Source organism: Eleginops maclovinus, chromosome 3, assembly GCF_036324505.1.
Source record: "Eleginops maclovinus isolate JMC-PN-2008 ecotype Puerto Natales chromosome 3, JC_Emac_rtc_rv5, whole genome shotgun sequence".
NCBI classification, from domain to species: domain Eukaryota; kingdom Metazoa; phylum Chordata; class Actinopteri; order Perciformes; family Eleginopidae; genus Eleginops; species Eleginops maclovinus.
The window spans coordinates 15,426,163-15,441,982 of record NC_086351.1 but is presented as its reverse complement, the minus strand read 5'-3'; the positions used below and the strand labels follow the sequence as shown (position 1 = coordinate 15,441,982).

The 15,820-nt window shown below is 41.3% G+C and overlaps 1 protein-coding gene across 2 annotated transcripts in view; it reads right to left on the bottom strand.

Annotated features, from left to right (window-relative positions):
* The window catches only part of cdkal1 (CDK5 regulatory subunit associated protein 1-like 1), a 202,282-nt gene that overhangs the window by 168,586 nt on the left and 17,876 nt on the right, over positions 1–15,820 (bottom strand). For both annotated transcript variants that reach the window (XM_063880271.1, XM_063880270.1), the window contains exon 4: positions 659–743. In XM_063880271.1, coding sequence (XP_063736341.1) covers positions 659–743 — 85 coding nt within the window. The remainder of the gene's footprint in view (positions 1–658; positions 744–15,820) is intronic.

Here is a 15,820-nt window from a genome sequence, read left to right as displayed (position 1 = left end):
ATAAAAACATGAATTTTTACACCCAGTGACTTCGTTCTTACTCCCTCGCACAAATGCACACGGACGCCAGGTGTGTGTGCCCCTGATGGGTTTAAGTTAATCAAAATGCAAAACAGTTTCCATCTTAATTTCTCTGTGTTTATGCAAATATGTATTGCTCCCGCTAAGTCGCCCTCCCTTTGTGCAAGTGTGTGTGTGCGTGCGTGTGTGCGTGCGTGCGCGCGTGCGCGTGCGTGCGAGCGTAGAAAATTGACATCAAGCAACACGCTGAAAACATGTACTGTACACACAAACAAAAAGCCAACACAGGTCTGCATGAGGAAAGTATAACTTGGCTTCACTTGGTGTTGTGGTGAAGAAAAAGTCAGGTTTTTCTCAAACCAAAATCCCTCTATTCCTCTAAATTATAAATTGTAATCTTACGTGTTTAACACATCTCATCTCATACAACCTACACTATAACGTGTGGTCTTCAAGGGGAAGGTCAAGAAATGAAAAGGGTACATTAAGAGAATTCAGGATGTTTTGTTTGTTTTTGTATCTATTACTTCTAATTGAACAAGACAATCAAACAAGTCCGTAAAAATATATTTTACCAAACTACATGGTGCGTTTTCAACGGGAGACAGTGTGCATGTAGAAACAGTTGAGTTATTACCTGATTGAGTTCCTGAAGTGGTCCTCTGCTGGGTTTTTCACGGTACAGCTGTTGAGCACCCACAGGTCTGCGTCTGTTGGGTCATCTATAGAGGGACAGAAAGTATATTTTTAGTTTTTCATGACATAATCACTAGAATGCTGAGATCATACCAAGGAAAAATGTCACATAATAATCGTAAAACAACATATTCAACAAAGCACAGGGAAACTGAAAAAAACTGAAGCGACTGAGTGGGTTTCTGGTATAGTTCCTTTGTGTCTGCAGAGGCAGCGGGACATTATGTCCTCATCGAGTCACACCAAAATGTTCTCACGTATCGTATGTGTCTCTGAGTTGTAGATGATCAAGACAAGATGTTGTGTGCTGGCTTTATTTCAGAGGGCAACATTTTAAGGTTCAATGTAATATTTCTGTGTGTTCATTCGGCTTTGTTTATTTTTCTATATTACTTTATTACTTTATTTTAATTATAGCTAATTTTATAGCAAAAAGTGCTTAATCTGCTGTCTTAATAAAGTTTTGAAAGTTAACAGTTGATAAGTTGTTTCATTAGTTTGGAAAAAGATCTAAGATTAAGATGAACCTTTATTATTGATCCCCTACTCTGTTTATAGTTATAGTAGGGAGTTCGGTGCCTGGCTCAAGGCTTCCTATTGGTCCGATCGAGACTTGAACCAGCATCCGTTCAGTTGCAAGGCCAAGTCCCTACTGACTGAGCTATTTCCGCTGCTGCTGGACATGTCTTTTATACAACAAGGTGAGCATGCTGGATAATGAAATGCATATCTATAGGCTGTGGCCGAAATTAGGAGAAACTAAAATAGTTATTAGAAACCATCTATGTTGTGAATACAAAAAAAAAAAAAGAGCCTATTTCTCACATTTGACCTGTTCCTTAAACTAAAAGGTCATTTACACATGCGTCCATTCGACCACACGCAGCTGTGTGAGGTTAAGCCCGGCTGCAGCTCCAGGCAATGGTGGTAGGCTTTGCATGGCACTGCGAGGAAAGCTGTCACACACACAGACAGATAATCGGGGGTATGGCATGGCGGTGGTGGGGAGGTAGAACCTTGCTCCTTTACGCCACACTGAACCAGATATTTCACTTAGAATCCACTTCCTTGCTGCAGTCAAGCATACACACACCCCACTCTTGAGTTTCCTACAGTTGGTGTGATACACACCAAAAACACACAGACAGCAGGTCCAGGATGCAGAGATTATTAACCACACCTCGCCTCAGGTAAACGCTGCTCGATTCCTAAGTCTTTAAAAGTAATTTGCACACACACAAACACATACAATATTCAGACCAAAGACAACAGCAGTTATGAGATGTTTGACTGAACCATGAATATGTTAGAAGCACATTCAGGATAATACGTGTGAAAATTAATTATCTATTGCAGTGTGAAAGTGTACCACTTGGAAAATAAAATGAGAGTCTGTAATTTTGAAAAGTTCAAATTATTAGATTTTTTAACACCAGTGTGCCAAGAGATTGAAATAACGCAGAAGAGGCCGACAGGTCAAAAGTCTATGCGGAGAAGAAGTCTTTTCACAACTTTGAATTCAGAGGATTGAATTGTGTTTTAGAACGTTTGGCCAGATCTAGAAAGCACTTCATCTGCAGAAAAGTAAAAAACAGTAATGCTTTGAGGGGAGTTTGCTGATTGTATCAGACAGTAAGCGTGAGTTGATGAAGTCCCATAATTAGTGCACCGCTGCAGGTCTTGTAAAGCAGTGAGTCACACTGGGAGATCATGAATCATGTGCCGGCTCTGGGTCTGTTTGTTTGGGCCTTTGTGTTTTGCGGGGACTCGTCCTTTCTTCTTGGGGACGTGACAATACGAGAAAGACAGAGACGAATAGAGAACTAGTTCAGGCAGAGGGTGTCCAACGTGCCTACCTTTATTTGTCTAGGCAACCACAATACACACACACACATAAATACTAGTGGGAGTGGTCACAGCTGTGTGGTTGATGTCTCCTCTCTGTCCTGAGGGAGGCTTTCCAGACCAACAATCACAAGTGCTCCATCACACACACACACACACACACACACACACACACACACACACACACACACACACACACACACACACACACACACACACACACACACACACACACACACACACACACACACACACACACACACACACACACACACACACACACACACACACACACACACACACACACACACACACACACACACACACACACACACACACACACACACACACACACACACACACACACACACACACACAAAGGAAAAAAATAACTACAGAGAACAGTTAAACCAGAAAGAGCCGGTTTATATTTCTTTGTTTTTTAGGTTTATTTTTGCTCTAGGGATTCTGCTCAGGTTAACTTTCAAATGAAGTGGCTCATATTTGAAGCTTTGGAAAAAGTTAAGAGAGCACTTCAGCATTATCAGTTTCTCCGGTTTCATTATTTATAGGTATGTATTTGAGTTACATTATTTCTATTTATTTTTATTGTATTCTATAAACTACTGACAACATTTCTCTGTGTTGGAATTCAACAGACACTGGAATGGCTGCCATACATGGAGAGATAAAGATTTAAGAACAATGTGGAGTGGTCTCTTAATTTTTTCCGGGGCTTGATACACTGCCCGGCCAAAAAAAAGGTCACAAGCCTTTGGGGGCAGTGCGATGATCTGGCCTTGCTGCAGTTGGTCTGGTCTAAGTTCAGCAATGTGCCCAAAGAATGAGGTCAGCTGACTACCTGAATATAGTGAATGACCAGGTTATTCCATCAATGGATATGTTCTTCCCTGATGGCACGGGCATGTTCCAAGATGACAATGCCAGGATCCATCGGGCTGAAATTGTGAGGAGGTTCAGGGAGCATGAGACATCTTTTTCACACATGGATTGGCCCCCACAGAGTCCAGACCTGAACCCGACTGAGAATCTTTGGGATGGGTTGGAGAAAACTTTGCGCAGTGGTCCGAATCTCCCGTCATCAATACAAGATCTTGGCGAAAAATAAACCGAAATAAATGTTGTGACATTGCAGAAGCTTGTGGAAACGATGCCACAGCGAATGTGTGCCGTAATCAAAGCTAAAGGCGGTCCAACAAATGTTATAGTGGGACCTTTTTTTTTGGCCAGGCAGTGTATGTGCATCAACTGACAACTATTTATATATGAATACACAGATTTATGACTAAAAGTAGTATGTATAAAGGTAAGTATTATAAAGTAAGCAAATGGCTATTTCATAATAACAGCAAAGGACATCTTAGCTTTTTTGTCTTTTTCAAACAAGTGTTGGGTACTGATTATTATATAAAATAATGATTCCATAATTAGGGGGACCCTCCCCTGTAACTGCACTTGCCCACGACACGTGTTGCACAACTAACTCTTGCTCCCATGATTTTCATCACTGAAGCAAGCTATGGACTCTGTCCAAAGGCTCACTAATGACTCATTTTCTGGTATGTGTGTCTTTTAACCTCGTGGCCATTCCAGTTAAAGGGACAATGGCAGCAGCTGTTCTGGATGGAGCATGAGATCAGCACAGCAGATACACACTGTATCAGTACAGCGGTCTATCCACAGCTAGTGGGTAAGGGTTCATATAATTAAACTCCTGCATGTGGAATGGGATGATCTGTTACAGTCCCACTGGTGGCAACCGCACGTTCGGACTGTTGTCCCTACTACTGCCAGTGAGTTTCACAAACACAATGTACAGATGACAAAAGCCAAGCTCAACAGCTCAAAGTTTCAGCTTGTTTAAGGTGTGTGTTTTAAAGCATGTCTAACTCTTTTGAATTAAGTAGTTCAGCATCACGTGTGTCACAGTCATGTCCCTGGGGGCAGCAGTTGTGGTAAGGGCCTCCTGTGGACGATCATCTTTGCTTAAAATAGTTTACAACTGTTGGGTAAAGGCATAGAGCAATTTGAGCCAATAAGGGAGTTGAGTGGGGTTTTTCTTCTTTTTTTTGTGTGTGTGGGGGGGCGAGTAAAGACTAACATGTATGAGCCTTAAATGTAAAGAAATCTCCACAGTTTCCACAACACACTACTTCTATTATTCCTCCAGGAAAATCCTTATGCTAAATAATAACAGTTTACAAACTGCACTGACAATGGCTGTCCCACCCTCGGTCACAGCAGCTAATTCTGAGTGAACTTTGATCTCATTTTACATTTACCGAGTAACAACTGCTATATTCCAAAACATAATGCATAGTCCTAGCACATAAGCAACCACTCATGCGACATCAGTGGTAATGATGTTCTTAACAATGACTCTGAATATAGAAGACACACAATTTATATTTACTAAAAGCCAGATATGTTCACATGTTGAAAAAATATTGTGCAATTTAGTCGTGAATAAAACGTATGCATACGGCAGTGGAAAACGAAGCTGTTAAAAAGGACCGCCTTAAGCCACTCAGAGGCTTGAGTAGATATCCTTTTAGGGATATGTTAAGTTAATATTATGGGCTCCAAAGTTTGTGTTTTTCTGTTCATCTTTCCATCAGTGTGGGGAAGCAGCCTAGGGCAAACCTTTAATGACTCAGCATTTACTTGCACTGAAATGTCTGCCCCAGAAAGGAATGAAACTATTGGGAACTCTCTGGGAAGAGAAATTTGCATAAAATTTGCATCGTTTCGGAGATGCAGCCAATGGCAGGGGAAGGGATTTGGTTATGTTTTGCAAATCAAGGCCATCAGGCAATTATGAGAGAAGTTGTTAGAACAGAATGTGCACAAAAACTGTTGACTAATCTTTTATCTGATGAACAACAGGCCCAGAGGGTAAGACAAGCAACCTGGAGAAGGATGGATGGATGGGTGCGTGCATGCGTGCGTGCCCTGCAGTACACCTGCAAACTGTCTGGAATTCCTAGCTTTCAAGGGAGTGTGAAGAAAAGGCTGATGAACATTCTGCATGAGGGTCAAAAAACAATTCTGACTTTAGTACGGGATGGGTATGGAGAACTGGTACTTAATTGGTTATCCAGCTAATCAATTCCAATTGGCTGGATAAATGGTGACGTTACCGGTATTTGTGTAATATTAAGGTTAGTTAGCTGAAATGTGGTCTCTTTATTCACTGAATATCGATCAATTCCATTGTAAGACCTCAAACTACCTCATAAGGTTAAATGTTATAATAGCAGTTCCTCGTATGTTTTTTCTGATTATCTTGAATTGTAGTTCTTTTAGTAGCGTTAGTGGTACATTTGCACTCGGTGTACCTTTACCTCCAGTTTCTCTCTGACACACACTCACTCGTCAGTGTAATAATGACACGATTTCACTCAATCTGCAGGGCACAGATGAAAAGCCTGTTTGATATTTTATCCAATAAAGAGAATATTTTCCATTTGACCACAACAGCTGACCCCCAGATAAATTGTTTTTTCTGTGTGTATGTTCAAGAGTTTCTCCAATAAGGGATTCCAAAAACAGTTGACCCCACTGTACACAAACGCAAAATTACCTCTACCACTGTGTGTGTGTGTGTGTGTGTGTGTCTGTGTGTGTGTGTGTGTGTGTGTGTGTGTGTGTGTGTGTGTGTGTGTGTGTGTGTGTGTGTGTGTGTGTGAAAGTGTATCTGAGTGAATTTGTACCAAAAAAATCCCCACAACTGTCCCACATGACAAAATCTAATCTGTGAGGTTCACTTCTGTGTTTGTTTCTGTGTGTATGTGTGTGTAATATTCACCCTAAATTCACCCCGCAACCAAATCATACAAGAGGGACTTGGATATTGGACAAGGCAACACCTGGGGTCAGTGTGTGTGTTTGTGTAACAATAAACACAAGGTCATGCATAACACATTTCAATCCCACTACTCCCTCAGGAGACGAGGAGGAAGGGTTCTGGGAGCAGGTGCATGCATCAAATAAGTAAGGATGGAAAGAGTGAGAAAAGAAAGAAAGAGTGAGAGCGAGGATCAGATGGTGGCTTGTGTACATAAGAACAGAGTATAAAAGGATTAAAGCAATGCGTAAGAAAGTGAGAGGGGGATAAAAAGGGAAAAATGAGGGTGGAGTGGAGGCAGGTGATAGCCTATACCAAAATGGGATTTAAGGATGACCAACATTGTGAGCAAAAATGAGCAATGGAGACAGAGCGACAAAAAGAAATGTAGAAAAAGAAAGAAAACAGAGTGGTGGAGATGAAAGAGAAAACATAGGGCGGATAAAGAGGGAGGACGGGGAAGAAAGCAGCTGGAAAGAGAGACGTGTGTGAGCGTACCCTGCTCTGCTCTGACTGTCGTTACATCAGGAAAAAAACTTACATTTTAGTGCTCTTGCTTGTTGAGGTGGTTTAAAAATGTATAAATATTTACTTTCAAAAATGCTAGAATATGATGTATTGTGCTGTGTTTGCACATTATGTTGGTTTCCCATCTACCCACAGGTGTGTGCAGCCCCCCCACAGAGAATGAGAGAGGAGGCTCAGCTGCAGGGTCAGAGAGCAGACAAACACAAACAATAACAGACCAAATGGGAATAAAGCAATTTCCCAGAACACCCTATCCAGTCTATGCAGATGTGCCAATTTGCAAATGTGAACCGTCTACTGTAAAATCTACTCAGTTGTTTTTCTGTAATAGAAAAACAAATTCTTCATTATCCGTTTTCCTCAAAGTGTATTCATTAAACCGTATTATTTACAAATTTCCCAAAAATGTGTGTGAATATTAGGGATGTAACGATACACTCAACTCACGAATCGATACGATCTTAAGTTCACAACATTTTTTTTTTTTTTAACAGAATGAGCTGCGGACAAATTTATGACTGAAAAATATTTCTCTATTTATATAAACCGTACAAAACAACGTACAACATTCTCATCAGAAGTGCAACTGAAACTGTAAACTTTGCAACTGTATTTCATCTTAAATACGAAAAAGATACATATTTGGATTTTGAAAACAAATATAACGGAAACCATTTTCTTCGTGTTGCTCCTTTGATCATTTTAAAAGCCTGTCTTTTTTCAGCTAGGGTCTGACAGCATGTTTGTTTTTGTATACCTGTTTATAATGCAGGGGATGTGGGTATCAAAATCAATAACGTAGACGGTAAGTGATATCAAGTGTGAACAGCCAAGGTAAATGTAGAATACGTGTGACAGTTTTCATACCTGAACCTGGCCTTACATGACCAGAGGATCAGGGGCTATCGATTCTCAAGAAGGAAGTCAGGCTGCAGAAGCTTGCATTTGCCAAGCCATTGAAAGGAAACTCATAGCCGTTTTTCAAGGGACTCAATGCTTGAAAAACAGGAATTGGAGTATTCATCTTTCACACTATTGGTATATTTGAGTTGAGAAAACAACAATGGTCTTTATGGTATCTAAAATCAGAGGTGGCGCAGTGTAGCAGAGGTTAGCATCGTGACCTCACAAGAAAGGTTAGGCACCACCTGCTAGCTGTGGCCTCGCTGTGTGAAAGGTGTGTATGTCCTGTCTCTGGAAATGTGGCATGCATGATATAGGAATTGGAGACTTGTGGTTGTAAATGTGAGTATATGTGATTGTTCTTCTGTATTTATAACTGTTAGCCCAATGTCAGTTAAGACCAGAGACCCTAGTAATGCAGTGGCTCAGTCAGTAGGGGCTTGGACTGGGAATCGTAGGGTTGCCGGTTCAAGTCCCCGAACAGACTTGAAAAAAATATGGAAAGTGGACTGCTACTTGGAGAGGTCCCAGTTCACCTCCTATGCCCTGCTGTGGTGCCCTTGAGCAAGGCACCGGACACCTCCAATCCCCCCTCCCCATTGCTCCCCGGGCGGTGCACAATAGCTAGGATGGGTTAAATGCAGAGGACCAATTTCACTGTGTGTGCATGTATGTGACTAATAAAGAGGGTCTTATCCTCCGATTCTAATGGGGATCATCTCCATCTCCTTGACTTGAGCAAGGATAAGTGTGATCACTCTCTCTAAAGAAGGAGAATAAGATCATATTTTGCTGCTACTTTAAACTGCATGCAACACAAAGTAAGATTTATTTGGCTCAATATTAAAATCAAGCAGCATGCTATAATAATATAGACTTAATTATTTAGAATAAAGTAAGAGGATAACACAGAAATGGACTCTACTATGTGTTTTCTTGCCGATGAAAGCATGTGTTCCTAGAATTCAGAGGAAAAGTTCTCAAAAAGCAGAGTAATGTGTAGGATTAAATTATCTAGTCAACTGAGGACAGAGCAGGATTTTGAGAAATAAGTTTCCAAAGATGTAACCTGTAGGGAGTAAAGATGTTTTTAGAGTTCTTTCAAATAACAGTACTTTACTGGAGACACCACGGTGTAAAAATGGAAGCCACAGACACAGTGGGACGGTAGAAGGGATGAAGGTGTAATACTTATAGCGCGGTTGAGCGACTATCAGCATGCACATACCTGGTATTTTATCACAACACCCTAAAACTACCATATTCTCTTTTACTCCCTTTCCCCCTAAGCCTCATTTATCTACAATCTATTCTATTCTCATTTTCCCAATATGACTGTAACTATATATTTTACCCCCTCTCCCATCTCTTAGCCATATGTAACACCCACTCACTTTAACTACTTTCATCCTCTTTCCTCTTATCATTTGCAGAAAAAAACATAGTTGTCACCACTTTCCTGTCTTTCCTGAATATCAAACATTTCTTATTCTCCTTAACCTCTTTCTTAGCCAATATTACATTCAGACCTTTCTGCTTTTCATTATTCCCCCTCTATTTTAAAATAAGTGTCCTCAGTTGCTGAACATCTTCTTGACAGATGAGGCCGAAAGATGAACTCTCTTCAGGATGTTGAAAAGGACCAACAACAAGGAAGATGTGTTTTCCTACATTTAAGAAGAGCTGTGTTTGCAGCATACCTGTTAGAGGTCAACGTGACAACAATTTGTTTGACTGTTTATTTACAAAACATCAACCATGTTCTATTTGTAATACATTAAAGAAGCATCAAAATGAACGCACTCGCTATAGAATGCAAAGAATATGTTATTATACAGAAAAATACACTATGTCATGCATACATTTCAACTTCTGAGCTGCATTAAGGCTCCATGTGTAAAACAGTTCATTTCCAAAGGCTTACAGTAACACGTTCCTCTCAGTATTTGGCACTGTGATCGAAATAATTAAAGACTTGTGTTGATGTGATTGCAATCTAAAATGAAACAGCAACCTTGCTTTCTAGCACTATGGGGCTCCCGCGGGGATTACTCTGCAAACAGATTTGTTTCCTTGCTGCCAGGAGAGTGCTTAGACGTTCTAGTTCTCACTGATCCAGCTCGGGTATTCCTGGCAGTTCATGGAAGTTCACTGCAGTCAGATCTTGTATATTCATGTAGGAAAAAAACTCTGGAGACTCTGCTTTCCAAGCACTATAAAGCTTTCATACAGACTCCTTTAACTCTCTCACGATGATAGGTATATAAACTGTAAGTGCTATCACTGAGGCTACAGAATCAGATTTTCCATTTCAAACCGACATGCTTATACGTTGCTAAACTTTCTCTGACATTCCCTCGGCTGCTATACATACACTCTGTGCGTTATATCTTTCCATATTGAAGAGTAGCATTTAAGCTCTACCAGCAGATTGAACTAGGAACAAGCCAAAAAGACTGAATGGACATGGTTGATGGTACAGCCTGTCTTCGCCGTACAACGATTCTCAATCAAATGTTGATTTCATTTCCCATATGTTTCGGCACCACTCTCCAAGAATCCGTTCAGTCAATTCCCTAGACTGCTTAAACTAAAACTAAGTATCTGAGGGAGTGAGATGTGCAGATTTTCCAGACCAAAGAAACAGATCCATGCGCTCTCTGATTTCCCTCTGGTTAAGCCCTGGTAAAGCCCTGGTAGATGATATATGAGGGCAATGGCAGAGATGTCTGGATGTGTGTATGTATGTGTGTAAGTGTGTGTGTGTGAGAGAGTGAGAAAGAGAAGAGGCAGACAGCAAGCCCTGGGGGTCAATATGACGCTCCTGGTGCTTCACACACGGACCACACCATGACCCACTTTTACCCCCATCCCACACACATCCTGACACCCTCCCACGTGAACAAATGCACACATACAGTACACACACATGTCCCTTGTTATTTCTTTCTTCTACCCTCCATCAATTCTAGCCATCTATCTCATAACACACCATCTTCCCTTGTCTACTGCCCCTCCCACATCTCTGATCTTGCTCACACACACAAAAACACACAGGACATGCTGACCTTGGGAAACGGTGCAGTGGTGGTTGATAGGGGTAAGCATGCAGAGGCCAAGGGGTGGCTTTGGGGTGAATGGATACACTTGACTGAGCTAACAGCGCCTGTCTGGCCTCATCGGCTGATTGGCTGAGCGGACAGCTGGATGCCAACAGGACTGGAGGGCAGGGTGGAGCAGTGACCCACTCACAAGGGTGGTGCATCACAATCAAGACATATACAGTGGGGCAAAAAAGTATTTAGTCAGCCACCAATTGTGCAAGTTCTCCCATTTAAAAAGATGAGAGAGGCTTGTAATTTTTATCATAGGTATACCTCAACTATGAGAGTCAAAATGAGAAAAAAAATCCAGAAAATCACATTGTAGGATTTTTAAAGAATTTATTTTCAAATGTTGTCCCTTTGCAGAAAAACAGCCCCAAAGCATGATGTTTCCACCCCCATGCTTCACAGTAGGTATGGTGTTCTTTGGATGCAACTCTGCATTCTTTCTCCTCCAAACACGACGAGTTGAGTTTTTACCAAAAAGTTCTATTTTGGTTTCATCTGACCATATGACATTCTCCCAATCCTCTTCTGGATCATCCAAATGCCCTCTAGCAAACTTCAGACGGGCCTGGACATGTACTGGCTTAAGCAGGGGGACACGTCTGGAACTGCAGGATTTAAGTCCCTGGCGGCGTAGTGTGTTACTGATGGTAGCCTCTGTTACTTTGGTCCCAGCTCTCTGCAGGTCATTCACTAGGTCCCCCCGTGTGGTTCTGGGATTTTTGCTCACTGTTCTTGTGATCATTTTGACCCCTCGGCTGAGATCTTGCGTGGAGCCCCAGATCGAGGGAGATTAGCAGTGGTCTTGTATGTCTTTCATTTTCTAATAATTGCTCCCACAGTTGATTTCTTCACACCAAGCTGCTTACCTATTGCAGATTCAGTTTTCCCAGCCTGGTGCAGGTCTACAATTTTGTCTCTGGTCTCCTTTGAGCTCTTTGGTCTTAGCCATAGTGGAGTTTGGAATATGACTGTTTGAGGTTGTGGACAGGTGTCTTTTATACTGATAACGAGTTCAAAAAGGTGCCATTAATACAGGTAACGAGTGCAGGACAGAGGAGCCTCTTAAAGAAGAAGTTACAGGTCTGTGAGAGCCAGAAATCTTGCTTGTTTGTAGGTGACCAAATACTTATTTTACCGAGGAATTTACCAATTAATTCATTAAAAATCCTACAATGTGATTTCCTGGATTGTTTCCCCCATTCTGTCTCTCATAGTTGAAGTGTACCTATGATGAAAATTACAGGCCTCTCTCATCTTTTTAAATGGGAGAACTTGCACAATTGGTGGCTGACTAAATACTTTTTTGCCCCACTGTATTGAGATCTCCTGCCTGTCAGGGAAGTGAGATATGCTTGGACATAACATTATCCAACCAAATTCCTTATTGCTTTGTCAGACTGACAATGAGAAGAGCAACAAACTATAGTTCCACATTAGAGAGGAGGGCCGTTTTATAATTGATATATACATATGTGGGTTGACACAAATGTGTTGTTGTTTGTGTTATCGCAGCCTTATTTTTATATTAAGCTGCCAATATGTCTCAAAAGAAAAAAACTACAAATCCTCCCACAACACGCTGCTTTGTAGGCAATGGATTTTTAGATTAATATAGGTGCAGATTAATAAAGATTAAAGGACTAGGTAAGCTAGAACTAAATGTATAGGCAGGATTTATAATTAACCATTAACTTCTCTGATACCTTCTGAATCTTTCTGGTGGATATTGAACGTGACTCGCAAAATAAATAACAAGTTAATATATGAAGCTGTTTCTGGCTTGTACAAAAGTTTCAGGGGTGGGGGCAGTGAGATGTTTGAATGCAGTTGAAGGTAATGATTGGTTGATTGGTTGATCGATTTATTGATTGATACAGCATGTTTGGCCCATAATATGGGATATCTGGCAGTACTTATTATCAGATGTCCAAACTATCACAACCTTAGAAAGCTAAAACCAGAGACCGTATCTTAGGATAAATACGTGCTTTGATTAAACTCTGTCATTTGGTTAAGTTTTTACACAAATGTAATGCCTCAAACATCTCAAGATAAGCTAAGTGTGCATTTGTATTACACCCAGCAAAGCTGTAAAATGATGAGTCACATCGGGAACTGATAAACTGGCCCGATTAACGGCAACACTCACACACACACATAGCCATATGCCCAAAGCATGTGTGTGAGAGTGGGTTTGTGAGGAGTGACAAGCAAGTCATGTCTTATTGGAACAACAAGACGCATTCCCATCTGACAACATTTCTGTCTAAAAAGTTCCCTCTCCTTGGGGTGTGTGTGACATGACAAATTGTGAATGGGCCTAAGAGGACTTACGAGTGTCTCACACACACACACACACACACACACACACACACACACACACACACACACACACACACACACACACACACACACACACACACACACACACACACACACACACACACACACACACACACACACACACACACACACACACACACACACACACACACACACACACACACACACACACACACACACACACACACAAAAGTAAATAACTGCACACTGTACTATAGTAAGTTATGATATATGTACTATGCCCCTGCCTTAATAATATGTTTAGAGCTGAATTATTAATCCATCAGTCACTCGACAGAAAAAGATTTTCTTCATTGATAAACAATAAGACATTTTTCAAGCAATGAATGCTAAAATGGGATCAAATACTGGCTGTTGCATCCTCAATGTGAGAATGTGTTGATTTTATTTAGCAAAAATGATTGTAAATCAAAAATCCTTACATTTTTCACAAGAGGAACAAGACATGTAATGTAGGGGTGTTCATTATCAAAAAAATGTAATCCACAAGTTGATAGATAATGCCTTAAATAAACAATTGTTGCAGCCCTGACAATAATGAGTGAGCAGAGAGAGACAGAAAAGGGAAAGGTTTCTTTACATTGCAGCGCATTCAAATGTTTCAACCATGGACAATCTTTAATACAAAAATAGAGAGAATGGGATGGATTTTTAAATGAATCCAGATTAGTGTGGACATCAACTTAGCTGTCTTTTCTTTTAACAGATCATTTCATTTATTTCTCCCACACACATGCTCACCAAATCTACCAGACTGCAGGCCTCTCAGACTCACTGGGGGCTTTGACGGCATCTTCCCCACATCAGCTTAGTAAGAAACTCACAGCAATGGTCCTTGTAGAACGCGCATAATCTGCTGTCTCTCAGAGACAGATATGGCACAGTGTTGCTGTGTGTTACTGTACTAAGAAGTGGGGGGGGTATGCCAAGTTAGGCACCGCAGGGGTCCACCATAGCACACCAACAGTTTGACAACATTATAGAAACATTTATTCACTTGGGTTTTTTTTTATCCTGTCCTTAACCACTCCATTACTGTTACTGAGGAAGGGTCAGCCTGACAGAGACAGGCAGGGATGGATGGAGGGCAAAGAGGGAAGGAAGGAATCCAGAGATAAAAGTTGATAGAAATGTGTTTGTAGCAATAGTGGAGAAGCAAAAACAGTTTCCACACGGGAAGAGATCAAGAAAAGGATGGTACAGAAATGGAAGCATGGGCTGACAGAGGAAACATAACAAAAGGAGCAGCATGGAAGAGAAACGGAAAAGAGAACAAAACCAATAGGGTGCGCAAAGACGAGAGCGAGCATTAGAAGAGTAAGTGGGAGTATCTCAGTGAAAAACTGCAGGCGAGCTAAGCTGAAAGTGGAGCAGGAATGATGAATGCTGTGAGGCAAACCAACCGCTAATTTGGATGGCTGAGGTCTGCTTTTACAGGGAGAGATGCTGGAGTCAATCTGTCTCTCTCTACATCTGACCCCAGAGACCGTAGGGTGCACCTGGGTCCAGAAAAGTGCGTCGCTCTAAGACTAGAAATTGTGGAAATACCTACTGAAGTGACATGACAGCCATGAACTATCCTCCTACACTGAGCAACAATAAAGGCACTGTTTTGCATTTGACCAGGGTTTTCTCATTCATTAAAAGTAGTCAGTAGAGTATTAAAAGCAGAGAGCCGGGCAGTTCTATAATCAAAATGAATAGGAAATGTGGGAGTTGTGCATGTGAATTGCAGAAATGAATATATTACAAGTTTGGAAGCAGAACTCGTACTGTATAGGCTGTACATAAAAAACTGTAAAATAGAGGCAAGTAATGAAGAACATCTGGCAGTGGTTTCCCTGCGATTTTAAACGTGCATTAAGTGTGATTTATTGAGGCTCATACAGGCAGGGGATGGAAACCAGGCCTAAATAGATTTTTGCCATTACACGTCTCACCTTGCATAGATAGGATGATTTGAAGCCTCGGGTTCATGCAGTAATTGGGGCCAATCACTAGTCTGCAGCTCAGACAGAAAACCATTATGATCATCAGTGCAGGCATGAAAAGATATTTCACACAGCGAGAGAGGGATTATTAGAGTCAAGGGCACAAAAGTCAGTGTGTCTGGGAGAAAGAAGGGCCTGGAAGGTTACTGACTGACAGAGTAATATACCAATGATTTCACTTTTACCACACACCTCAGAGTGAAACATGACAGACTCGTTCCCCTTCCAGACGGAGCCTGGTATAATTGGCTCCTCATCATTAACAGGATGTGACTGTCCACATATGAAGTGAGCATTGAGTCTGGTTAGAGGTGTAAGAAAGAAACAACTGACCAACTAAAAGTGACACGGTCAAAGTATAGACCAACTTTAAGTTTGTAACGCTGCTCTGTAGAGTATGGAGTTGAATGAAGAAGTCTGTGGCAGGGAGTGAGCAGGGTCTGCTTTGACCGTGAGTTGATTTGACTGTTTATCTTCTTTTGAGGTCTGTA